This window comes from Cyanistes caeruleus, chromosome Z, assembly GCF_971803275.1.
Source record: "Cyanistes caeruleus chromosome Z, bCyaCae1.hap1.1, whole genome shotgun sequence".
NCBI classification, from domain to species: Eukaryota; Metazoa; Chordata; class Aves; order Passeriformes; family Paridae; genus Cyanistes; species Cyanistes caeruleus.
Genome location: NC_141732.1, coordinates 36,552,371 through 36,579,939, shown reverse-complemented (window position 1 = coordinate 36,579,939; position 27,569 = coordinate 36,552,371). Strand labels below are relative to the sequence as shown.

Here is a 27,569-nt window from a genome sequence, read left to right as displayed (position 1 = left end):
ATGCTCATAAATTCAAGAAAAGGTGTTGACGTCATTTGCCTTTTGTCTGCACCATTTATTCATGCATGTTATAATTAACAAGGATTTTAGCTGTGTCACACTTAATCAGGGATCCAGCAGTCTTTGTTGTGACTCTGACAGAGCTTGAGCTTAACTAAATTGTTGTTTGTGCATAACAGTACTTAAGTAACTTCCCCTAGTTGAGAGTTCTTGAAAGTTCAGTTGATCCTTAGGGTTGCGATACTCTGGTTCCTTCTTACTCAATATTTGTTATAACCTTTTCTTAATTGATGTTTTTCTGAGGTCTGAGTATATTTATATTCACAAATATATGCAGTTCATAACACCTTTGTCACCTTAACAAAGAACTTTCTGGTGATTCCTGCTTTCAGGAGTTGGTTGTTCTTCTTAGGTTGGGTTTCTGCTTCCTCAGAGCAGCTTAAATGAAAGAAGATTGCTTTGAAAGTATTGTGTTCTCTTGGTATTTGAAAATTAAGCCATTGTAATGAAGTTTAGGGAATTCAGAACCATCTGTCTAACACACATCCATTTCTATATCCCTACAGGGTAGCTATATGATATGCTGGCATAGCCGAGTATTTATTAGATTATGTTGTGATACATTGCCCTATAGTAAATTTGCTTGGCTTCTGTAGTGGAGAGAAATGTTGAAGATTGAAAATAAGAAGGAAGGAGTTGTAGCAAAAAGCTTTTAAAATGCCTGGTTTTCTTTTCAGAACTGACCATTGAAATTAAAGATGAATGAGATGCAGCAGTTCCTGTCAAAAGCAGTTGAGATTTTACAGTAAATTTATTTCAAGACCCTGTTCTCACCTCCATGAGAGTACAACAGATGTGTGCTCTTTTATACAGGTGTTCTTAATGCTCATGGTCTTCATTCAACAGCTTAAGCATACACAGGAAAAATGAAAGAACACTGGAAGATGGCTGTTGGTGGAGTCATTCAAAGAACAAGTCGTAATTATGGCAATAGTAGTGGTAATGTTTGCCTGCTTTGTTAACTGTATTTTGGTTTAACAAACAAAACCCACCAGGCAAAAACTGAAGTTGGGGGAAAAAAAATCCAAAACCAAAGAGAAACCTCAGCACCTGTTCTCAAAATACTGTTGTGGATAGGGTATGAAGACCAGCCCTTCTCTGCCAAATGTGCACTGCCTGGGTGGGATGGTCTCAGCTTGATACTTAGCAAATAAGGGCAGTTTCATTCTGATTCCTGTGCTGGGATGAGTGTCAAGCAGGCAAATAATATTCCTGTATGATTCGACTCTACTGTCTGTGACAGAATCAGCATGAAAAAATACTAATTTTCAAGACCTTGCAAATTGATTTTGAGAACCCTAGCTCTGGTTTTCATAGATTTTTGAAATTCATAAAGTAAAAGATGACTAAATGAATGTCTGCACTTCAGTAAGTTTTCTGAATTTATTGAATACATTGGTATCCAGGTGTTTGTGAATACCAAAATGTGATTTTAAAGCACAAGAACCAAAATCTAATGATTGACTTGATACAAGTTCTATTTCTTGTGATACTTACCAAGTTGGGTTTTTCCTTGCTTTGTCGTTTCAGATTTGTCCAATATGTGCAGCATTACCTGGAGGGGATCCGAATCACGTAACAGATGACTTTGCAGCTCATCTTACACTGGAACACAGAGCTCCTAGAGATTTAATATCCTTTCCAATTTGAGGCAAAGAGGCTAGACTGTTTCACATAGTAGTCATGGTGACTTGGTTTGATTTTTGTAGTGAAAGGGTCATATTCTGGATTTCCTGGAACTTAGGTTGCTAAAGATATGTATGTCAAAAATAAAGACGTTCATCTGCTCATTTAAAAAAATGTGGTTGTCAGACTGTGCACAGACTGGTAGGTATACTTGAGAGTGTTTTTTGCTCTAACAGCAGAAACATTTTAAAGGATTTTGGAATAGTGAGGTTTTTTCCTACTCGTACTATGTTTTATCCTGCCTCATAATTACTCTCGGTGCTTCATGTTTCATGTGTGAAGATTCACTGCTGTATATATTTATGACATCAAGATGACTCAAGCATAGCTGCTTGTAACAAAAGATTGTAAACTTGCTTAACTACTTTTAACACAATCTTATAAAAACATAGTTTTGTAGTGTTACTGACATTTTGTAATACAACTCAGAAAAACTTCAGATTTTCTGGGAAATCAGATGTTGTCCTTCAGTTACCTTAGCAGCCAGTTACGGACATTTATCTATGCTTGATGGCTGAAGAGCTGGAATGATTGGGACTTTTTCATACTTGTTATTGGAATATTTCAAATATAGGAATATTTCAAGTACAGAAATATCTCAAAACACTTTAATTGCAATTGGGAAAGTTACCCCAGAGTCCTGTGTCTCTTTGAAAAATCCCCAGATACTGTCCTGTTCCAACATGTTTAGTTATGAAAAGCTTGCCAAACTACATAAGGTCACTAGTCCATCTAATTTAGCAACTCGTCTCCAGCAGCATCCAAAATTTGCATGCTCAGAAGTGCAAGATGCTCTGTACTAAGCAAAGTGTGTTCTGTGCTGGGGAGGTTTTCCTCTTACACTCTAGATGTTAAGTTTTACACTGTAGCGTAACCAACAGTTTTGAAAGAAGCAAATGTTCTGTAAAGTCTTCTCGTAATGGCCAGAAGCTCTCTCTTGCCATGGGAAGTCAAGTTCTTTATCACCATGACATCACGAGTTTCTGCCTCCTAACTGTGATTTATGAAAAGTACATTGGATGCTACCCTTACACAGAAATTGATACTATATGAGTGGTAACCATACTACTATAAAAATGAAAAACACAGGAGATGGAGATCTAAGCTAAATTATAGTAACACTAAAATAAAATATTAAAGCCTATGCTATTTCATTTTTCACCAGTGAGTCGTACTAGTGATTGATTTTTAAGAAGAAGCCTTATCTGGACTGTTTTGGAGGAATGAATGTTAACAAATTTATGACAAAAATAATCTTTAAATTTGTTGATTACTTCAGAATTTATATGAGAATCTATTGAAAAAAAGGCACAGAATACAAGCATCTGAGAGGGGGAAGTGGGAGAAAATGAAAGGCATCGTTGTCCTTCTGGAATTGGTAATATTTCTTGGGCTCTAGGAAGAAAGGTGAAACAAAGGGATGTGATGGATGTGCTGAATACTCCAGAAATCTGCAATTTCATTGGGACTGAAGTGATGAAATTTCTTGGATAAAAGCATGAAGTACAGAAGTCAAAAGGAATTTGGTAATTATTCTGATGGGAAAAATAACTTGCAGTAAACATTTTTATTGTATTTGATACTTAATGTAAGAATTGGAAAGGGAGAACTGAAATCTGCCTCAGTAGTAAACTTGGCTGAACATGGATTTGAGTGGGTTTTATAGAAAAATTTGATTTAAAAAAAAAGGTTACCAGGTCAGTAAGTCTGACCTCTAGCATAGCTGCAGTGTACCTTAGCTTTGTTTCAGAAATTGAATTGTTACTTTATGAATCAAAGTGTACTGTGCTCAGAACACCTGAGTATTTGACCCATGGAATGTCCTTTAATGGTCGTTTAACACTCAATGCCAAACAGTTCTGTTTTCTTAACTCCTTGTCTACGATGAATCCAGTGGCGTTCGGCATGTACGTAGGATGTTCCACCCAGGCCGGGGTTTGGGAGGGCCCCGTGCTCGTAGATCAAACATGCACTTTACTACCAGTTCCCCTGGTGGGCTTTCGTCTTCTCAGAGTTCGTATTCTCCAAGCAATAGAGAAGCCATGGATCCTATAGCTGGTAAGAGCTATAACCACAAATTTTACCCCACTCTCCTCCTTCCACAGAGGAAGGAGAATGCAAGATGATAGGAGTTGCCCTGCCCTGTGTTGGTGTGAAGCTGCGTGTACAGGCATGACATACCACAGAGCAGCTGAAGAGGGAAAGGGTGTTCTTACTGTGAACATCAGAAAATGGGCTGTGTTTTTAGGATTCCCTGAAATAACTTGTTTGTTCTATTTTTAGCTTTGATGTGTAAATAACCTTTTTTTACAAGGAAGAATAAATAGAGACTGAAGACAATTCTGAAAACAAATACGGTTTGGTCTAGGGGGAAGTCTAAACATTTTGATGCCAAGGTCTTTGACCATACCAATATGTCAGGAAAACCTCAGAATGTCTGCCACACATCCACCTTTGCTTTAGATGCAAAGTAGACACAGTGCTCCAACTGGAGCTTGCTGCTATCAGGCTGTGACTTCAGGGGGAGGTAGCCAGCAATCTGGCTTAATGAGGTATTGCCCTTGGAAGGGGAGCTGTGGATCCACAGCCTTCCTTAATCATGATTCCCTTTGCCTGCCTTCGGCCGGCTCTGGTGCTCTGCTGGCCGGGTGTGACCTGATGTAACTCATTAAATTAGCTATGAAGAAGTAGCCCATCAAAAGAAAAAAAAACGAGAGGTCACAGGTGAGTTTGTTCCGAGAGGAGGGAGGATGTTCTTGAAGCTTCCAGTGCAGGACATCCTCTTTCTTTTGCCAGGGCAGCTGCCTCAGCTCGTTTAAAATGTGAGGTGACTGCTGAAGTTTGTTTTCAGCATTTCAGGACCTTCCTACTTAGCAGCCTTAAATGTGGGATAAAATGTCATTCTTCTGCATCTATTCTCTTTTGGTGGAAGATGTGTTTCTGCATTTACAGCAGACTGAACTAGGTGTCTGTCTTGTTTCAGGACTGTTTTGAGTTTACACCTCTTTCCAAAATACTGCTTCCCTATATTCCAAGCTTTAGCTTACGGTGAGAATAAATATATCTTAATCTTGCCAGTGAGTTTAACATATCTGCCTTCTTACTGGCGTAATTGATAGGAAAGACCACAGTAATTTTTCTATTTAACATTTATAGCATCCGTTATTTTGTTTAAATGTTTTTTCCCTCCTTGTGGCATTCTCTAGTAATTAAAGTTTACTTAATTTTGGTGCTGCTCAGTGTTGGTGAAAATTACTCAACCTCTCTAGTTCATATTTTGCTTTGTTCCTTCAAAAACAGCTTGCTTTAGAATGATTATGTTTTGTTAATGCAATGGAAGAAAAATTGTCATGACTTATATAGTAACTTTGTAATGTAGAGGAGAGGGGCAGGAGCCAGGAGTGTCCTCTGCTTCCTCTGTCATTGCATCAACTGCAGCAGCTCTCTGAGATAAGACGTACCTCCTGCACAGGGTGTCAGAGAGATTCTGCAGTGATGCACTGAGCAGTAACTCACTGCTAATAATTATTTAAAAAAAATCTTTGTGGATAAAGTTTGCAAGGAGCGTTCCATCCTTCTGAGTTGGAAGACTTAAAGGGGGTTTTTAGTTGCTAGGCCTTCTCCATGCTTATGGCAGAAATAAGAATTCATACAGAATGCTTTTGATGTGAAGCAGTGATTTGATATGTTTTCTTAACTAAATTTCTTTTATTGAATGTTTGAAGCAATGGTACAGTATTTCTCTCTTTGCTGCAGCACAGCTTCCCTCTGGGATAATTGGGAAGATGAAACTTGTGTTTTGAGGAAGCACTTGTTGAAAGGGAAAAAAAGTAACCATCCAAAGCCAAAATAAAGTTTCTTAGTCAGTGGCTATCTTGACTTCAAGTTTCAGAGTGGCTGCAGAGCACAACTTTTGCCAGTCTGCCTGTAGATTGACTCTCCCATTATTGTTGAGACTTTAAAGCTCGTCTTGTTATTTGGACTAAATCTACATCAATTAGTCTTAATCTCGATGGGCATTAAGCTTCACAGTCTTCTGTGAGGATTTGTGGGTTTTGATGTTAGTTGAAAAAAATTGAATTGATGCACTGGAATTCAGGGTGTATTTATTCTACTGTGTAATGCTCTTTTAAGATCTTAAGTCATAGAAGCTTTCTCTTCTCTGGCAGAGCTTTTATCCCAGCTATCAGGTGTGAGGCGTTCTGCAGGAGGACAGCTCAACTCCTCTGGCCCTTCTGCTTCTCAATTACAGCAGCTGCAGATGCAACTGCAGCTGGAACGACAACATGCACAGGCAGCAAGACAGCAACTGGAGACTGCACGCAATGCAACCAGACGCACCAACACGATCAATGTCAACACCACTATGACACAATCTACAACAACAACCAACACATCTAACACAGAAAACAGTCAGCAGACTATCCAGAATTCCCAGTTCCTTCTGACAAGGTAATTTGTTCCATGCATTTAGTTGTATTTACCTCTTACAAATGTACCCTAGTTCTAGTGGAGATAGAGAGCTTGATGAAGCTTATATGTTTAGAGTCAGGCATTTAGGATGGCATTAATTACTTAATTAGGAGTACTTACCTAGTTTAGAAATTATAGTTGGACCCCAGGATTATTTAAAAGAGGATTCACCTCCTGTGTCACCTCAGTTCTTCTAGAACACTGACCATGGACCTGACATAAAAATATTTTCCACATCTCCCTTGCCACACCCTCTGCAAGCATACTTTTGTTTGTCTGGTCTTGTGAAAGAGTGTGGTAATTTTAACAGCTCCTGTGCCTGAATTTGAATCAAATCCATTTTTATCTAAGTTCAAAATAATAATGCCATGTGATGCCTTTCAGTCACAAGTTCACTTGAGAACCAAAGCACCCACAAGTGTCAGAGACTGTGACTTTCAGAGTTGGAGTGAGCAAGTCCCTTGCCATTATCAGGACATACATTGTACCTTAGGAGAAGTGAATTACATTCTGTAATCCATGCATAGGCTTTATACATGCAGTGATGTGTTTTGTGGCCAGTGCAAACTTAGAAGTTGATGTGGAAACAAAGGAGGCATATAATTGCACGTCCAGGAAATGGCACCAGCCCTCCCTAAGAGACTCCTTGAATAGCAGGAAACCTCATGAACAGTTTTTGATGTTTTTTTGATGTTGAGCTCTGCTGTGAATGCTGTTGCAGCAGCAGGGAAGGGGTGGGTTGTTAAATGCATACCTGTTGCACTGAAGCACTGGACGTGTTGAAGGGCAGGTAAGTGTCCTGAAAGGAGCAGTTTCTGAGCACATCTCAGCCTGTCAGTGGTGTCCCCGGTGAAATGAGCTTTCAGCAACTCTCTGTCTTCTCTTCCCTTGCTGCTGCACAGGTTGAATGATCCGAAGATGTCAGAAGCAGAGCGTCAGTCAATGGAGAGCGAACGGGCAGACTGCAGCCTGTTTGTTCAGGAGCTTCTACTGTCCACCTTGATGCAGGAAGAAAGTTCCTCCTCAGATGAGGATGAGCGGGGGGAGATTGCAGATTTTGGTGCTATGGGCTGTGTAGATATTATGCCTCTAGATGTTGCTTTAGAAAACCTAAATTTAAAAGAGAGTAATAAAGGAAATGAGCCTCCTCCACCTCCTCTTTGATGACATCCCACTTTGCAGACAATGTCCTCTGTGCTGTATTTGCCAATGAAAGTGGACAACAACTATCTTGGGTTTGTTTTGGTGATTGTAATTTCAGGTCTGTCACTCTTGTTACATTGTGTACATTCAAAAGAAAGAGAGAAAAGATATATATGATAATCATTTCCACTTAACTAATTTTTACTTCTAGCAGGTAAATGTAGGTTGCAGAGCAGAATGCTCTGTCTCCTGTACCTTGACATGCAAAAGGCTCTCCTAATACTCCACATTCAAACTGAAGAGGAAAAAAAATGAAAAATCTCTAATGAAGCTGCTGTGTGTATTTATGAATATTAATGAATAAAAACTGCTTGGATGGTTTACCTTAACTACTGCATGACGTTTTTTGCAGCGTGCATGAGTTTTAGTGACCTTGTCATTTAAAAACTTAAATACAAGGAGTAAATCTATAAAACACAAAGCTTCCCCATTATTCAAAGGTTAGGTGATGAAAAAGGTTAGTGCTGAGTAGCAGTTTGTGGCCACAAAGTAGTAGCTTTTTAATAATATGTGACAGAATGACATCTTCATGTGCTGTTTCTGCACAGGATGGAAACTCTGCAGTGGGATACATTGTCCAGACCAGGGTGTGGCATTTTGCTGAATGTGACCATTATCTTGCCCTCTCAGCTGTCACCTCAATGTGGAGTTAAACTTCATTTTATGCATTTGTAGGAGACACAACAGTAAGGCCACTGCTGGAAGCTACTGCAAGAGGGGCTTCTGTGTGCCCTAAAATCAAATGATGTTCACTTTTGTTTAAAGTTTTTCTTTGTTGTGGTTGTTAAAATTTTTTAATTGTTAAATATGTTTTATTCAGGTGTAGACAATTCATATATTCACTGTGTTCCTTTAAAAAAAAAAAGTTAACCTGGATCCTATTGTCTTAGTTTAAAAGCCTTTCACAGCCTCAGTCATATTTTGAGTTATTTATGTATTTGCTTGATAGTTTGCAGAGACCTGGCAGTATCAGGAGAGCTTGAGGATTTGGATTCCCAGACTGTCAGTATATTACAAGAAATTCTTAATGCGAACTTTAGCACCTTTTATTTATTGTTTCTTTCAGTTATTTTTTGCTGATATAAAAAAAATTGGAAAAAAGCCTTTTAGTTGAATCATGCCACCTACATGCCTATACTGTTAATTCAGCTGGTTTTGAAAAAAAAAGAGTATGGTGTTCTTGTGCATAGAAATTTATAACAGCCCCAGAGCAAGGACAGAAGGGGTATATTTGGTCTTGGCTTTGGTTTTTTTTTCTTTTTTTTTTTTTTCTTTTAGTGGGTTTGGTTTTTTGGTTGTTGTTTTGGGTTTTTGGTTGGTTGGGTTTTTTTGGTAGGATTTTTTTGAATGTAAAGTTAGATTATAAAAACAAAAGTGCACACAGCTTCTGATGAAAATTTAAACTAGGCTTATATCATAATGATGTCTTTCCAGATCTCTCACCTCACCCCCTCTCTCTTTCTCTGTATCCTCTCATCTCAGCAGCATTGTAGAGTTAAACGTAATGACGTGGACACCATGTGGTGTTCTCTGCAGAACTGTTACATGTATGCTAATCCAAAATAACAGCAGGACAAAAACAACCCCATAGACTGAAGTTTAAGTTCCTTCCTCTCTTTTTTTTTTTTTTTTTTGATCATCACATCTTGATTGTTTTCACGTAGAACAGCATTAGCTTTGTTTGGGGTTTTTTTTCTCTTTTTTTTTTTGAGTCTCTGCAACAGAAAACTTTACATGCAGCCTCTGGTTACCCTGAGAGTTACCCCCACTAGGGGACTTTTTTATTGATTGTTGAAGACTTTCAAAAATTTTTCAAGCTGTAGTTTTTCAAACACATCTTCTGCACATTACAATAAGACACACGGTTCAATAAAGCATTTTCAAGACTGTTGTTCAGTTGATTCTCTTTGGCTTTAATGTATTTTCCAGACAGTTTTGTTCCAGAAATTTCTGCATCTGCCTTTAATTCTAACAGTATCATCCAACACAAACTCATTTTGTGTAGCCATCCTGGGTGGTTTATATAAATAACTTTTGAAACCAAATGCTTTGGCAGGTGCTGAAGTATGTAATCCTAAGCTCTTCACAGGTAGGTGAATTGAAGGCTGCATAGACCAAGGTGCATTTAAAACAGGCTCTTCTCAGTGTGCTCTTGTTTTGTATTGGTTTAGGCTGGTCTCTTACGTTGCCCAAATTCCAGACACCACCACACTTGACTGGAATGGGTGCAAACTAATGCTATGCAGGTTTGTTTAGAGGCTGAATACATGCTGGCTTGGATTTAAAAGTATTCTTGGACAAGTATCCTTGGGCATCATGTTAACTTGTACAAGTCTTCAGTGGTTTGGGAGGATGTTTGACCTTTTTTATTATTATTATTATTATTTTTAGGTGTAGAAAGAACATGAAATGGCTACTAGGAAGGTGTTCCAGTAGTCTGCCAAAAGTCCTATTTGCAATGGAGTGTTTTTCCTTATTTTAGAGGAAGCTTTGCCAAGGTAGTAATTTCGGGGGTATTTCCAGAAGATTTATTTTCAGGGTGCATTGGGCTGCAATGACTACAGCCTCCTTCAGTTTGAAGGGGAATCCCACAGGGGGTTACTGCCTTTTCCATGTGAGAAAGGAAAAAAAAAAAACCCACAAAACAACAACAAAAAAATCACCCTAAGACCACATCCCAACACTCAGTGGACAACGCCCTTCCCAGAACAGGACCCTTAGTGCTCTGCACTTGCACAGTTCTGGGAGTGCAGGGACCCCTGTGACTGAGTGGTCAAGGTCATGTGAAGAAACATTTCCAACAGTATCAGCAAAAGAAGTTTTATTACAGATTTGTGAAAGCATGACTAAGTTCTAGGGTGAGGTTTGCCCTATTACCACACAGATAAAGCACACAAAGGAGAACTGGATTAGAATCAGCTTGGAGTGCCACACAACACAGACTGGGGATGCAAAGGGTGAGGGTGGAGAATGTTAGGGTGCAGAGGGGGAAGGGACACCCCCTGCACTGAGTCACAAGGTTCACATTGGACCCCTTGCCAAACCTACCCTTGGAACTGCTCAGTGATTTATGTCTCAAGGATTTGGCAGCACTTAATCATTGACTGATTTAACTCTTACAGAATGGCTCTGTAAGGTTCTCCAATACCACAAGAGTAACTGAATTTTGAATCTACATTGATGATACACTTGCCACAAAGTGTTGAAGGTTGACAAAGACATGTATATATTCAAATAATCGTGTGTGTGCATGCCTACAAAGCACCTGTTTAAAGCTGCCCCGGAGCTGGGTGAAATTCACACGCTGGATGCCTTTACATCTCACTGGGCAAAGGCTTCAGCCTCAAGGAGGGGGTACCAGCCCAGGCTCCGCTGTCAGTTTTTGACAAAACTCCTCTGGGTTCCCAAACCTGAGGGTTGATGAGCACCCAGAGGCACATCCTGCTCCAAGGGAGGTGCTGGCACAGCCTCTGGGGACCTGGGACCTCAGAGGGCCTCCCGTGGGACCCCATTCAGAGTGTGGTGAGATGCTCGCTTTAGTCTCCCATCCTGGACTCAGTCCAGGTCAGTAATCTTCCTCAAAAGTCCAGTAACGATGTTGTTTCACTCCAGCTGTGATTCAGACAAAAAAAAGTTTACAAGGCTATTCATTAGAAAATGAGTTTGTTGGGCAACAAATTCCTGGGAACAGGGAGTGTTACCGAAAAGCTCAAGGAGACCGTAATTGTGCACGTGCAGAGTGAAGACATGCCCAACCACAGCCAGGTCAAAGTTGATGTGCTGTGTGTGCATTCTGTGTGCTCTGTGTGTGTGCTCTGTGTTTGTGTGCTCTGTGTGTGTGTGCGCTGTGTGTGTGTGTGTGTGTCTGTGTGTGTGTGCTCTGTGTGTGTGTCTGTGTGTGTCTGTGTGTGTGCTCTGTGTGTGTGTGCGCTGTGTGTGTGTGTGTGTGTCTGTGTGTGTGTGCTCTGTGTGTGTGTCTGTGTGTGTCTGTGTGTGTGCTCTGTGTGTGTGTGTGCTCTGTGTGTGTGTGTGTGTGTGTGTGCTCTGTGTGTGTGTGTGCTCTGTGTGTGTGTCTGTGTGTGTGTGTGTCTGTGTGTGTGTGTGTGTGTGTGTGCTCTGTGTGTGTGTGTGCTCTGTGTGTGTGTGTGTGTGCTCTGTGTGTGCTCTGTGTGTGTGTGCTCTGTGTGTGTGTGTGTGTCTGTGTGTGTCTGTGTGTGTGCTCTGTGTGTGCTCTGTGTGTGTGTGTGTGCTCTGTGTGTGTGTGTGCTCTGTGTGTGTGTGTGTGTGCTCTGTGTGTGTGCTCTGTGTGTGTGTGTCTGTGTGTGTCTGTGTATGTGTGCTCTGTGTGTGTGCGCTCTGTGTGTGTGTCTGTGTGTGCTCTGTGTGTGTGTCTGTGTGTGTGTGTCTGTGTGTGTCTGTGTGTGTGCTCTGTGTGTGTGTGTGTGCTCTGTGTGTGCTCTGTGTGTGTGTGTGTGCTCTGTGTGTGTGTGTGTGCTCTGTGTGTGTGCTCTGTGTGTGCTCTGTGTGTGTGTGCTCTGTGTGTGTGTGCTCTGTGTGTGTGTGTCTGTGTGTGTCTGTGTGTGTGTGTCTGTGTGTGTCTGTGTGTGCGCGCTCTGTGTGTGTGTGTGTGCTCTGTGTGTGTGTGTGCGCTGTGTGTGTGCTCTGTGTGTGTGTGTGTGTGTGTGCTCTGTGTGTGTGTGTGTGCTCTGTGTGTGTGTGTGTGTGCTCTGTGTGTGAGGTCTGTGTGTGCTCTGTGTGTGCGCTCTGTGTGTGCTGTCCTGTCAGGTGTACACCCGTTATCACTGTTGGTGCTCCCCAGCCCGTTGTGTCCTTTGCTGCGTGGGCAGCTCGGACACTGCCAGGTTCCATTCTGCTGAGGGCTGCCTCAGAGCCGTTGTTGGGACTGGGGCAGACAGGAAGCCGTACCCATATATCCCATTCCAGTATTTTGTATTTTAAAGTAGTTGGGAAAACGTGGAAACAGCGGAGTCCTTGGAAAGCTTTTTAGATTATCAGTGTGATCTTTCTGTAACTTCTGCTTTAATAAGAGTCTGGTTGGTTTTTGGAACCTCTCTTATGTCTGTGTCAAATACAAAGAACAGCTCTTGTATATGTAATACAGTGAAAACACATCCACCTCGTGTTTTACTTATGACTGCCTTGATCAATTCCCTGGCACTGGGGTTTGGGGGAATTTCCATTCTTTGCCCTTTGCTCAGATTGGGCTTCCATCTCGGCATGGAGTTGTGGTCCCTGTTAAGTTTGTGGACAGCATAGTCTGGTGCAGAATCCAAACATCCAGATGTGTGCACAGCTGCAGCTTTGAGACATTTGACTGTTGTGGAGGACTAAAGGCCATTTCCTGCTACCAACAGGAAGTCCCAGGAGGCAGAAAGGCTCCACTGCCTCTTGGGACTCTCAGCCCTAAACCAGGGAAGCAGTGTGTGCATTCACTGTGTAAAGGTTTTCTAGTTACATCACTTAATCTTCTTTTCCCTGCCACAGCTGACCTTCACGTCTGGTCAGCCTGTTTTGCCACGTGGGTACTTTGCTGTTTTGGGGCTGTTCACTTGTTTTTGCTCCCAAGGAAGAGCAAAGTGTCTTGAGACAGGCCAGTAAGCATAAGGATTTATTTGCAGTGTTTATGAACATGCGCAGTATATAGGTGCTCTAAAGTTATCTGTGGACAAAAAGAGTAGAAAAGGGGAACTGTAGGGGGGAATGGTGCAGCCTCTGGAGTGTTTCCACCACACTTTTTAACTGGTACTGGCTGCCACCTCCTGCAACATCTAATGCAATGAAATCACACTCGTGGGATGGTGGTAAAAGGAGGGCCCTGCAGCTGTGTGTGTGGAGGAGGTACCACTGGAAGGGAATCCACGGAGCTGCATCCTCCATGCTAGGCCAGCACCTGTGGAGGGGCAGTGTGAAGCAGGGAGCCAGGGGTACAATCCCCCAACACCATGTGGAGCACAAGTCACGGCCTTGAAAGAGTTGTCAGTGAGCACAGCAGAGAGTGGGCCATGGAGGCCAGCATGAGGGATACCAACGTGGGTCTCAGCTGAGAAAGGAAAAAGATGTATAGCAAAAGTTAGGAGAGGGTAGTAATGAGGCAAACAAAGGGACAGGGAATAATCAGAGGCATGCCAAATCATGCCAAAGATGGAGTGACAGGTGGGACTGAGGAGGGCAGAGGACCACAGTGAATCACAAGCAGCTAGAAGCGAGGCTCTGGCAGCTTTTCTGCTTCCACCGTCGACTGCCTGTGGTGCAGGAGGAAACTGGCCACCACCTCTGGGGCTCTCCACTCTTCCCAGACAGTAAACACTTCAGGCTGGCAGTGCTGCCACCAGGGCACCCTCCCCTTTCTGATCCTATTCCTTTTACAGAGCAGCCCCTGAAAGGCTGTGCCAGGGTCTTTGCACGTCGCTCTGAACCTCACACACAACACTCATGGGCTCAGTATCTCCCCGAGGCTGTTGCCTTCTCTTACACAAAGATCAGCATTTGCCCATTCTGAGACCAACCCAGGCCTCCTCCTTCCCCAGATGCCAGAGCTGCTCAGCAGTGCAGGATGGAAGGACAGTTGTTTCTGTCTCTTTTCCCCACCATTTGTGACATCCGTTCTAAAGCTTCCATTGGCAAGGGGAAATTTTCTTACTTCGGTCATTCAGCCTTGACCCTTGGAGAAGCAAACCATGGCATGCACCTCAAGCAGCAGGCTGGGACGTGTCCCAGCAGAAGTGAGGATGTTGTGCTTTCTGATGCACTGGTGCTGCCCACCCGCCACTCACCCTCCTCTGCAGAGCCCCAGGAAATGCAGTTCACAGCCAAGTACCAAATAAAGAAGAGACAAGCATTTATATTTTATATAAGCGTTTATTTACAACTTGTTTAACAACTGTACATTCTTCTATCACCTTGGAAGCATTAGTGTATTTGACTGGGAAAAAATATTAAACTTTTTGATTCCAATTATCATTAATGAGGTTTTTTTTGTCTATATACAGGTATGTATATTAATATTGCTACCATAACAATCTGGTAGTTACACAATTTGTAGATGAACTGAAATGGGAAATTAATGTTTTGACACTCTAAGAATTCATTCTTTTACAGAAAATATATCACTGGCAACTTCACAAACAGTTATTACTTTGATAATTGATCAACACTTAATTCAGGACTGTCAAACAAGCTGCTATTAAGAAGGTAAGAGAGTTTTCTATGCAGCACAAATGAAGTTAGTATATCAGAGACATGCTGGAGATCAGCTCTAAGTTGAGAGCTCACAACCACTTCATGATAGAGATGCCAGGCTAATCTAATTAAAGTACCCAGCTCCTTGACTGGCTCCACCTGGCATCTCTCTGTTGCATTAGTAAACTCAAAGAACTTTTGTCAAGCTAAACACACTTACATACAAATGTCATCAAGGCTCAAGAACAACTGATACTTAGTCTCTAATCTGCACAGACCACTTAGAAAAATGAGGTACTGCTCGGCATCACTTTGGGACGTCTGTGGAGGCAGGTGCACAAAAAAAGCAATCCCCTCCTGCCCAGCACAGTGCCCTGATTTTAGGGATCCTGCACCCAGCCTGGCTTGGAGCAGGGTGTGGTCCCAGCCGAAGCAGCACTTGCAAATGAAAAACATACCATGCCTTTAACACCCAACTAAAAGAAGTTTTCCTAAGTAAGGCTTGCCCTGACACACAACAAGGGATCAATGGCTAGGATCTGGAAAGACACAAATCCTTCAGCTCTCTGCTGGACTCAGTCTGATGAAATGATGCTGCCTCTACTGCACAAGTATTTGACTCTTTATGACCAAACCCCAGATCCTGGCTGCAGGTCACGTCAGACTTCACTGCCCCTGGCCCTGGTGGACCAGGAAAGACATATATCCCCATCTGAAGCCTTTACGGACAGCTGTCAGCCAGAGCACCTGGTAGCCACAGTACCTGATACAGTATCCAGAAGGGAAAACACCACAGTTCTCACTGGGATCCTAGTTGTAGCCTTCACTCTGCTGCTTGGCCTGCTTGGAGCCCATTCCCTACCTGCCCATCCCTTTGCCAGGCAGCACAGACCACCCCGCCCTGGTGGGGCACACGTTTGTCCTTTCTCCATGCCGTTCTGCACAAGGCCACGGATCCACCGTGGGATCAGGACCCCTGAGGACTGGACACAAGCGGGCGTCTCTGCGTACGAGGTGTGGCTCTGTCAGAGCCCACCCAACGGGCCAGGGACGAGGCAGGCACTGTGTGTGTGACCAGAAGAGACTGCAGAGACAAGTGGACACAACGCTGCCCCAGCGTGGGGGTGCCCCCGTGGCAAACAAGGCTGGAGGTTCTTCTACTGCCCAAATAAGCAAAACTATTCCTGGAAGCAGCAGAGTTCATATCAATATTTCTGCCAGATTAAGATCCAGGTGAGCAAGAATGGGGTTTCTCTAGAACTGGATTTAAATCAAACCGCTTAAGGTACTCGGCATTCAGACTTTTCAGTTTTTCCAGCAAATCCTATGGCTTGAAAGCCCCTTTCCCTGCTTGTTATGTACTAATTCCTATACAATAAACCTCTTAACTTACAATACTACAGCACTCCCTCGTCTTCTGAATCTTGCCAGTACTGGATGTCCAATACAAAACAAAGATACAGTAGTACAAATGTGCAGATATTTAGGAATATTAAATAAGCAGCTTTTTAAATTAATATAGGCAGTACAAAGCATTTTGAGTTACACTGTCTACATATGGCAAATCTTATAGCTAAACTTCAAAATACAAAGAAACAGCCAAGCTAGTGCAATTGGAAATTAAATAGCTAAGACTGTGACAAGAGAAAGAAAAAAAGAAAAGGAAAAAAACAGTACAGGTGAAAGATAAACGATCCAAATCATAAACTGGCAAGGACAGTCTGCATAATATTGAAAGTGCAGATGACTTTCATACTTATCTCCATTCATGGTCTTTCCTCAGATTGTTTTAACAATTGTACACAGATTGGAAAAAAAAGTTTCTGAAAGAAACCAACAACACAGCTCAAATGTAGAGAGAAAAATACAACAGCCACAAACTACTGTGTATATATACATATTAAGGAAGCAGGCAGTGCCTGTGAACAAAATACCACCTGGTAGTTTGCCTGGCTCGGAGATTATCAGATGAAACTTGCTTGGTTTTCTATGGAAGATGGGATCGCCAAGCAGCAATTCATTAGGCATTTCTCCTGGTAAAACACCTCCTTCGCTTTACTTAATTTCTTTAAAGATTCAAAGTGGATCCTTTAAGGGTGCAGGTGCTTTGAAATTTGAACAGTAACCAAAAGGACTTTTTTAGGAATTCATTAAGACCAGATTTTTATAGTTCGGTATATGAAAATGTTGCAGGAAGTCTGTATGTTAATACTGTTAATCAGAATTAAATAAAGTGGACAGGCGGAAGTAAGATGGAGAGCTGACAGTGCTCTGTCAGTTGCAGAACGCCTCCTGTTGAGTTGTGAGTACAGGATTTCCTCTCTTCTAGCCTCATAGGAGACTTTTTGTGAAGAGAAAGAGTAAGTGGAAGTGGGAAATGGGAAAGCCACTCCCCAGGATGGTAAGCTTCTCTGCAAGTAGATCCCCCTTTGAAACCAGATGGCCATGAGTCTTAAGTGTAGAACTGGTTAAGTTTTGGTTATGCAGTCTGGACAGAAAAGCAAGTCATGCACTGAACAGTCCCTGTTATAATAATGCTGCAGGTCATGCAACCACATCACTGCAAATAAAAGAATAAAGAAGAAAGTTAAAAAGCAGGTAACATATTACTGTTGAAAAAAAAAAAACCAACAAAACAAACAGAACAGAACAGGTCCTTTTAAAAGCAGTTTAGTAAGGCCACCTCTACTTAAGAGTTGTGCAAATTCACAGAGAAAATACCTTTGCCAAGCAACTGTTCAAATTAACAGGAAGGTTACAGGCCAATAGTTGGAAAAAGCAACAAAATAGCCTTGGTCAATATCTAAGTTCCGCTATAATTAAACTTCACACGCTTCTGAGTAAAATTCTTCGGGGCACCATTCTTTAACTAATAAAGCCATGGAAAATAAGTTTACACAGCAACGAGCAATTCTCAGGCATTCATGCTGTCTGTGAGTGTAATTGGTAAAGCAAGATAATGTGAAAGGTGCCCACCCAATTCTGCATGTGTTTACATGCTAAAAGATAATCATAGTCACAACGACTGTCTTGAAATCTTGGGCACCACTAAAGGCATTTAAATTTCATCAGATCTCATCCTGTGCATGAGGCTCAACATCACTGCCCCACTGCACTGGCAAGTTCTATCCCTTGCATGCAAATACAGGTTTGAATTGCCAGAAAATGATACGTGTTCTTGTTAAAGTAAGCTGAGTCGGAGTCACCAAGCAGTAGAGAGAGCACCCCACTGCTGCAGAAGGGAATCTAAGTTTGCAAGAGAATCAGAGAGGTTGGCACACTTCTCCATTGTCACTGATGCACCCTTTTTCCTGGCCAGTGTAACTGGAATGGAATGCTTTACTGATACAGCTACAGTGCTTCCACTTTGCCCAGGTAACACAGATGTCCCTACACAGCACTGGCACAGCACTAAATGGGCATTTTTGTTTTCATATTGCAAAGAGCAAATTGGCTTCACCAGACTGAAATTAGAGCCTGTTTCCCCACTTCCTTCTCCCCTCTATTGCACTGGTCAAAATTGATTCTAAGAATGCTTCTTGTGATGGGCCAATCCAGGTTAAATAGATAAAAAAGAGTATTTATGCTACAAGTCCTGTAGCCTACGTATCCCTCTTTTTTCCTTCTCATTCATCCACCCAGAATACTAAGTAACCATGACTGAAAACCACACAGAAATACATATCAAATGGAATAAAAAATTTAACACATTCAAAGACCTTGAGGGTGTGTATTTTGAGCAATCATTGTCATTTAAGCTTGCTTGGCACTGCTTGGTGCATAAAGTTACACAGTTCAGGATTAATATGAAGATCACTGTAGTTATTCTATAAAAATTCTATTAAAAATAAAAAGTTAAAGCTACATAAGCATGTACCTATTCTACTGTGTACAAATGAATATAATCCTTTAGTCTCACCTGGCTATAGCTTAGTTCAAACTTATTATTTAGTAGCACTTGAAGTGTCCTTCAAGTGTATGTTGGACATACACAGAAGAGACACTTCAGGCTTCTATTTGAGTCAATAGTACTTTTGAAAGGTCTTGTAAACTCAGGACACCATTATCTTTCAAGTATGTAAAAATTCATCTGTTAGTGCCCTTTCCTGACTAGAAATTCTTATCATGTTCTAAAACTAGCTGTCTGTCAGTTTCTCTATTTTAAAGCCACCAGCTGAGGCAGCAACACATAGAGAGATGCAAGATGTGAGGGTAAATTGACTGAGCATAACCTGCATCTGCAGCATCTTTAGAAAGACACAGTTTATGCAGCTGACAATATGTCTAAGGTGTGACAAAGAGAATACAAAGCAGATTATAAATTTTAAAAATGGTGGCCTTATAATGTAATGCTTATAATTATTTCAAAACATTACTGATACTGCTAAACAAAAGCTTAAAATCTCTCTCAAAACCATTGATGCCTCCAAGAAAGAAGTTTACTCTCCAGCTTACTAACCCTTTGTGGCTGTGAACAATAACCTCTACTTTACAATATTTTAAATTATATAACTGATGTTATATTCAAATCCAAATCAAAAGTCTGATGGTCTAATTACAACTATTTTATAACTTTATAAATACTACACCATTTTCTGTGGATTTTCTCTTAAAATTCCATCCACTTTCATGATCAGGCTAACAACATGAGCGTGCTAACAGTAATTACTGGACTTTATGTTAGCTCTCTGCTCTTCAAGTTAGGTATAATCATTAGGGATTCAATTTCCATTTCCAGAATAAACTACTCCATACCTGTGGAGATACTTGCTTTTGCAGTATTTCAGATCTGTGCCATGCTACAATAGTCAGCAGTCCTTCAAAGTGCTGACAAACGATTGAAACAAACATGTTCCTCTTTCTGAAATCACTGCATCTGATCACAAAGGACCTCTCTAATGCAAAGCAATTAATAAAATCAGCACAAGAAAGGAAAGACTGCCCAAATGACCTGTATTTCCCTCTGCTAGGAGTATTTTTCATGTTGTATGGATCATTCTCTGAGACCCACAGCAGCAAGACATAGCTGCAAGAAATTTTTTATCAGCCAAATGGAATCTGTTTTCAGCCTGGAAATGACACCATATGCAAAGGGGACAGAAGGATATGCAATTTTCCAAACAACTTTACATGCACAGCAAACAGCAGCAGAGCAAACTCATGATTTGCCACCAGAGCCAAATGATGTAGAAATACACTTCAGGATACTCCTGCACTACCTTGGCAAGGCCCAAAGGTGAAGGTAGAATCTGGACCACAGAGAAGCTGACAGCAAGACCATCCCCAGCAGATGAGGACTTCAATTACAGCAGTCAGCACAACTTCCTACTGATCCACTGACTACAATATGACATCAGGACAATCTGTCTGGGAAGCTGTGGCTAAACTGTCAGGTGCTGTTTCAATGCCCCATGGGATGGTATGATTTGTCAAGTTTCCTTGACAAGCCCCCCAGTCAACATTCATTCATTGCCTAATTCAATGAGCTAATGCATTTTAAAAATAAACTTTATGTCCCAACATCTCAATGAATACACAAAAATAAAATCAAAGGAAAACAGAGGACGAAGCTAGCTAAGTCCTCAGCATCACTAAATGGTACAATGGAGCTGGCATCAGAGTCAAAATTTACTGTTTCACTGTACCAGATACAAGAAGTCTGAGGTTGCAGTGGCTGAGTAAGGTTACAGGAGTAAGGCAATCCAATCAGCCATGCCAGGACATATTTTTGATTCCTTAGGAGTGACAAACTGGAGGCATGGCTAGGATCCTACCTAGAATATGACATTCACTCCAAAAAACCTCACCACTTGGAAGTATAGCCTGATAAATCCATTTAGCTGTTTATTTATGCAATGCCAGGTGAGGAAAATGCCTGCTAAATTTGGTTAGGAGATACTGAAGTTTATCAACACTATCTTACTGCAAAACACAGAGTTCACATTCTACCTAAAACACATGTGCAAAATCAGCATAGCATAGCTGAGTGCAAAAATACCTCCCTCATCAATCCTTGCAAAAAGTCAATATGTTGGGCACAAATAAAAAAATATACAGTAAGTAAAACTGAAATACTGTTTTACTTTATAGGAAAAAGGAAAGCAAGCCACATTCAGCATAGTCTTTCTCCAAGCCACTAACAAGAAGAAAATCTGTTAAGTGTATAGTCTCATATACTAGAGGAGACAGGAAAAGCAAAAGCTACTTGAACATGTCAAAATACCGAAGACTTTAAAATTGCCAAAAAACTTAAATTTTCTTGACAGCTTACACATACCACATACTATTTGAGATCATAATAAAGCAGTAACAGGAATAGTCATTGTTAATTCTTTCATACATATATAAAAATGTCAGCGCTCCTTACAGACCAAAGAGCCACAAAACACTTGCAGAAGCATTACTGCTAACACAAGTGACACTTCAACAGGACAAGATTGCTGTTTGATTACTTCCAAACAGAATGAAAGGCATCTTGTAGCCATTACATATTTATTTCATTTTGCAATACACAAGGTTGTATATTCCGGACATGTATTTACCTTTGCACTGTGGGTGGAACACACAACCTTTAAATCAGAGTACTTCAGTTTTCACAGCACTTAGAAAATGCATGTTATGATCTGGTTAGGTGTTGCTATCAAGAAAATAGGGAACTTGAATTTTTTTTTTCTCTGTAATGCCTGATCAGATATGCTAAAAACTCAACCCTCCACAGAAGTACGTGAATTGGACTGCACATCTGAACACATCCTTTTAGGTCAGAAACGAAGCTTCAGCTCTAAACAATGAAAATATTTATCTATTTATCTGTTATCTTTTATTGGCATCAATTAAAATCTGCCAGAAAGATTATTCTGGGCAGATCCTCAGCACAGTGCCCTGCAAGTACTCTCATGAACACCTCAACTGTTTTATCTCTGACCTGGAGAACCTCTTTTCTTTAAGCTCAGTTATAAGGTTTTTTCTGTAGTGAACTGGACAGGATACAGCACTGGCTTAGTAATTGCCACTGCAGTTTTGATGTAAACAGTCTTTCTTGCCTCAGGGGAAAAAAGTATTCCCAAAAATACGTTCTCTGAACTCTCTAGTGTACTAAGAGAATTCTGTTCCATAGGTTGGGGCTTTTGCTTATTTTTTTTTTTATTACTCAATGTAAGACAAATAGGGAACACACACTGGTAGCTCCCCTACACATGTGTTTATTGTTTATTCCCTGGAGTCACAGTCTGAGCTCCCTCTTTTTCTTAATACACACTGCTTACAAAGGTAGACAAGCAAGTGAAATAACGAAGCTGACCCCTCTGAATAAAGAAGCTGTTGCTGTGAAAGAGAAGGTTTAATATTCAGCTCTTGCATTCATCCACACACAAAGATTAAGAATGGATGTATGCAGAAAATTAAAGTAATAAAGCAGTGAAGAAGAAAGAATTGGACTCCTCTTAGTTACTAAAAGAAGACATTAAAAATGACTTACTAGAACCAGACAGCAACTGAGACTATATCTGTAAGAGTGCAGTACATTTTTAGGATTTTATATTCAATATTAATTCTAGGAAATAGCAGAATTTCTGCAAGTTTGTAAATTCTCTAAGATAAAATGATTGTTCACTTGCCTAAGCAAGAGTAAAACTCATATTCAGTATGAGTCTTGTGCTGATCTTTGATGCTATATAATGATGCTATCTATTTTTGAAAACAACTACAAAAAACACTTCAGTGTCTTATCTTCATGGGAAAAGGAAAGAGAATCACAAAGAACAGAAAAGCCAACAACCAAGAACGAAAAGAAGCTATGAGAGACAAGAAAGTAAAAGCGTAAGACAAAGCTTCTAACCAGCATCTGTTCATCTCCTAACTCTCAGCCTGTCATCAAAACTTTGGAGGCAAAACAGTAAAACAAATATTAACATCATAAAAGCAATTACTTTTATTCTAGCATGCTGATTGTGTTCAAGTTCTTTTAGCACTGCACCTAATTAAGAGCAAGAAGTAATTAAATTACTAGACAAAATTAAGAGATAATACTTCCCATTAAGCTTCCATCCCTTTCTTGCACAAATAGCCCTTGGCAGTTTAGTAACAGAAAAAGTTAGCTAGATTAAAATTAAAACAAAAATGGAGCTTTCGGTATTCTTAGGCTCTGGGTGATATAAAATACTGTAACCTCAAATAGGAACATTGAATTCCCTCAGAGGAATGGTCTTGCTCCTGTTCACATATATCCTGTGGTAAAGAGTTCTTCAAATTATTAAAATCAATTGCACAAGGTAAGTAAAAGATATCCCAGACAGACGGTAATTGTCTAGATAATTACAGATAGCCTTTTGTATACAGAGCATTTTGTATCTCAGTAAGAGACAACGGATTGAGTATACCACCTTACTGAACTACAGAAATTATGCACAACTTCCTCTGCATTGTTCTTTCTGCACATAAGAAACTTGAAATATCTCATCTAATTTTTGCAAGTACAGCCCATATCAGTAATACACTGCATAAGTACAGAAAATTTTTAGAAAACCATTTTTTCCCTAATGTGAGGATTAAAAGACACAACTATATGTAGAATTCAGTATCTGTTCTCTGGGGGGTGGGGGTCTTGGGGGTGTGGGGTGGTGGTGTAACTGCAACTGAAAATATTTTTCAGACAAATAACTGAAAGCATTTATTAGCCTGGATTAAAACAAATGATGCACTTGAGGATAGAACAACAGTACCTAAAAATGTCATTCACCTGTTCACTACCCTTTAATCTAGGTGTGCCTGTTTTAATTATCCACTGCTCATTCTACTCAAGTTGTGAATTGAAACAGACATTCAGATGACTGATAAATGCTAGTATCTTTTCTCTAAAGGGATTTATGGAAAAATAAATATCTCCACTTAAAAGGGCATTAAAATCAGGTGAAAGAATGAATTTATAAACCAACTACATGTGCATTAGAGTCCAAACAGCCTCTAAATAAAAACCTAAATTTAAAGCCAGCCTCTAAATTTGAAACTGAATCACAATAAGATGCATGAATATGAAACTTCCAGCCAATACTCAGGTTCTCTGTGTCTATCAATTCTTTGACAAAAATGACAGGGAATGCAGAGAACTAGTCAGGGAAAAAGCACAATTTTGTAGGAACAGAACCTAAATAAGAGAAGCCTCCATCCACTGATCAACAAGAAGGTGTTACAACTATTAATCAGCTATATACTAAAAAGGCAGTACAACAAATCACAGCCTGTTTCCAACGAAGTCAGCAATAAACTCACCTGAAGGCACAGATACCATTAGTAAGGCAACTGATACAATTATACCCTGAATCAATATAGTAAAAGCAAGTCTTGTAGTAAGGATGACCACTGGAATACATTAACAGTATTAACTGGGGCCTTGATCCATTACGTATTGTTCATCCACAATCATAAAATTTTAGAACAAATGTCCTTTTTAAATGGATGATAGAGTAGCAGGTTTGCACATGCTAAATACTTCTCCAACTTTTTAGAATATGTATTTAAGCATACACTTGACAAAGAAGAGTGGAATAAACCATTTGAAAATATTAATTTCTACCAGCAAAAGAGGTAAAACCAGTTGATAAAGAAAAACCTGGAAAAATATCATCCTGCTTCCCTAAATGCCAAGAGTAAGAGCAAACTTTGCACTTAGGAGATTAAAAAAAACCCCAACCTTTCTTTTTGCATTGGTGATTTTTTTAGTATGAAATATATTTCACAATAATATTATAATCCAACTTTGCATTTCTGTAATGAGATTTCAGCATTTTTCTGAATCAACAGGAGATGAAAAGCTAATTCCCTTTGAACAGAAACAGTCTTATAAAGCACAAAGCCTTACAGGCACAAAAGTACCAACTGTGATAGGAAATCTCCACTGTCACATGATCCACATGAGGTTTTTTGTAACAGACCAGGCTTCATATAAATAAGACTGTTATTATACAGCACTTGCCTAGATGTTTTCAAAGTTTTGGCACATTCAGAAAATGCAGAGAGAAATGAACTCCAAAAAATATAAGCAAAGGGCATTACAGAGAAATGAGAAGGCATAATAAAACCTTTTCCTGAACTGTAAAATAATAGCAGTAACAAGGGAGAAAGAGAAAGGATGCTGGTTTATTTTCCTTGAATGTTGTCACTTGCAATAGAAGTGGCCTGGATCACAGGGCAGTTTTCTTTCTAAGGCCAAGGCTTCTCTACCTTGCTGTTGCTGGCTGGACATGACCAGGGTAAGATCTCCTTGTGCTCGTGGCTTGCCTTTGTCTAGCCAGGAAGGACTGTCCTGAGCCTGTACTAGCCAGTCTGTCTTCTGCTGCTTTTTTATGCAGAGTCATCCCCTATGGACAGAGAGAATTTCTCAGTCAATACCAACATAAAACACTGAACAATTTTATTCATTTACATTTTATTCATTATTTCTGTCTTCACACTAACTAAACTATTTTGAATTCCATGTGCAAAGCATCATATTTTCAAGGACAAAGGTAAGATATTCTTCCTAGTACTATGTGTGGAACTCTTCCCCTTTCCTGCAGTCATTCTCCAGGTTTAGAGTAACCACCTAAGAACTCAATATTATGCTTCTCATGGCAATTGGACAATTCCTTTCTAATGAGCACTTCCGCCCACCCCCCCCCCCCCCCCAGTTCCTAGCTCCTTTCAGTATGTTTCTTCTGAAAAAAAGTTTAGGTATTGTCATCCTCTGTGGAAACACCAGCTCATATGTCAGAAGCACATCTTGGGAGACAGGATGTTCTCATCAGGCTAAAACTCAACAAGGAAATGAAGAGAGCTGTGGTGGCTTGTGCAGTTGTATATAAAAGCAGAGGCTAATTAAAGAATGATACCGACACTGCTATCAGTGATCATCTTAGTGTTCATGATAGCTCATTTAACTGTGGGGGTCTTACCTCAGGTTTGTCTTCTACTTGTTAGTGGGACTAATGTTATAAAATTGGCAAAGGACACTGGTCACTTGAAAATACCTTCAATATGCAAACAATTCAAACACTGCTTGAATTTAGACTTGCTATTCATGAACACAAGAAGGATGTAGAAGAGCAAGAAGAAAACTCTTCCAAAGAAATATAGAGAGGAGGAATTTGAATTCTATGATGGAGCAAAATGAAACACTAAAGTTACAGGTGTCAAGAGCAGATGTCAAGTAACAGATGAAGAGCAGTCTCAATCCAACTGGTCTGCCAAAGGGAAGTCTTGAACACATCTGATGTGGGTAACAACTCTCCTGGTACATAGGCCCAGCAAACGCTGTACCGCTGCACAGGCTCCATCTTCTATCCAAACTTACACTTTGAACAATTTAAGTGAGGGTCTTGCTGATTCCCTCACTCTTTCTATGGGGCTAAATTTGCACCCAAGTTAAAGGGTCACTTCTCAGAGCACTTCACCTGAACTGCAAGTAAGATGAATTGCTTTGATTGTGTCCCTTCATTACAAACAACTGGAAGACTAGAGAGTGGTGAATCAAAATAAATTTGAGCACTATAATTTGTGTAAGTGAAGGGCTGGGATTGCAAAATAGTAATCTGGGCCATTTTTTGATTTTAAGACTTGAAAATTACAAACTTCTTTTTTTATTTTTCACAAGGTTATGACAGGAACATACTTTAACATAGAGATAACTTAAGATTACTAGAAAGTATTTGCTTCTGTATTCGTGTATTGGAAAATGCTTTTCAAACAAAAAAAGCATGTAAATTCATGTAAATGAATGAACACTGTTATAAACCTACTAGAAACAAATAATATTAATAGTTTCTTTCTTTTCATTTCCTTCTCAATTAAAAGGTTTGTGAGATTCTTACCATGTTGTACCAGGCACTAACGATAAATTTCTCCTCCATTTCTCTTTGACTCTTTGTTTTCTCATATTCTTTCTATAAAACAAAAATCCATATATTTAAAGGCAAAGTATAATAAAACTATTAGTCTCTAACTAAAAACCAATGAGTTTTTACCACAAAATGTAAGGATTACTACCTCCAGGGAATGAAACTTTCTGTCCCGCTCCTGCAACTGGTTTTTCAGTGCCTGAATCTCAGGAGCAGCACCCTGGTTCTGTTTAGGATCTAATGTGCGGATGACCTGTAAGAGAAAACCAGTTTGTTTTTTATTAAATCCTGCAAAAGCAATTGTGTTAAGGAATAAAAACCTTTCAAGTCAGGTTAAGAAATTAAAAAAAAAAAGTAACTTAAAATATGTCTACCTCTCTCATCAACTCTGACATATTAGAGCATCTGAACTGGGGTCACCTTTACAGGACTGGGAAACAAAACTACTGACAACAAAAAGTAAAAGGTTTAGTACCCCAGACTGACATTTGCAGTTCCTAACCTAGGCTACATTACCTTGGGGCCATGGTGACAGAAACAACTTCTATAAGGTTCCCTTTATGGTTATGGTTTTCCTGCCTGTCAGTTTCTCCTGCTTGATGAAGGACTGCTTCTGTCCTTATGGATATTTGCCAGGATTCACCTACCTGGGGTACCAGGTGCTGTAACTTCTAGGTTGCTCTATTAAGCCAAAAAGCACTCTGTGGGACATACGTAATTGTTATGCTACTAAAAAGATGAAGGGACACCGGGTACATTTGTATGTGTCACCCAAGAGTGCTAGTCAACAGAGCTAAAACCAAGAACAAACTCAGAAAAATGCCTGAATTAAGACTTTAATAGAAAATAGCTTGAAACTCTTTAACAACCTCTGGCTACAGAGAAATAGACTTCTCATCTCTTTCTACCTATTTCAGAGCTGAGTATAGGATGCTGAAATAAAACAATGCTTTAAATTTTAGTGAGACATTTTTACTCTATGGTAAACATGATGCTGTGAGGAGTGGTTGAGGGAGCTGGGAGTGTTCAGCCTGGAGAAAAGACGGCTCTGGGAGCCCTTATCACTGTCTGCTTAAA

General features: G+C 40.2%; 2 protein-coding genes across 6 annotated transcripts in view; one reads left to right on the top strand and one right to left on the bottom strand.

Annotated features, from left to right (window-relative positions):
* Positions 1–7,751, top strand: part of KCMF1 (potassium channel modulatory factor 1) — a 44,622-nt gene extending 36,871 nt beyond the window's left edge. Inside the window, exons 4-7 of the mRNA XM_086868222.1 lie at positions 1,591–1,692; positions 3,630–3,804; positions 5,916–6,198; positions 7,122–7,751. Of these exons, the coding sequence (XP_086724348.1) occupies positions 1,591–1,692; positions 3,630–3,804; positions 5,916–6,198; positions 7,122–7,383 (822 nt within the window). The 3' untranslated portion in view covers positions 7,384–7,751. The remainder of the gene's footprint in view (positions 1–1,590; positions 1,693–3,629; positions 3,805–5,915; positions 6,199–7,121) is intronic.
* A 6,530-nt stretch (positions 7,752–14,281) lies between these two features.
* The window catches only part of HOOK3 (hook microtubule tethering protein 3), an 87,133-nt gene continuing 73,845 nt past the window's right edge, over positions 14,282–27,569 (bottom strand). For 4 of the 5 annotated variants that reach the window (XM_086868178.1, XM_086868179.1, XM_086868181.1 and 1 more), the window contains 4 exons: positions 26,641–26,745; positions 26,466–26,537; positions 24,841–24,977; positions 14,282–17,182 (listed from right to left, as the gene is read on the bottom strand). In XM_086868178.1, the coding sequence (XP_086724304.1) occupies positions 17,167–17,182; positions 24,841–24,977; positions 26,466–26,537; positions 26,641–26,745 (330 nt within the window). In that variant the 3' untranslated portion in view covers positions 14,282–17,166. Of the gene's footprint in view, positions 17,183–24,736; positions 24,978–26,465; positions 26,538–26,640; positions 26,746–27,569 lie in introns of those variants that run through there. The other variant, XM_086868180.1, reaches the window with a different exon arrangement.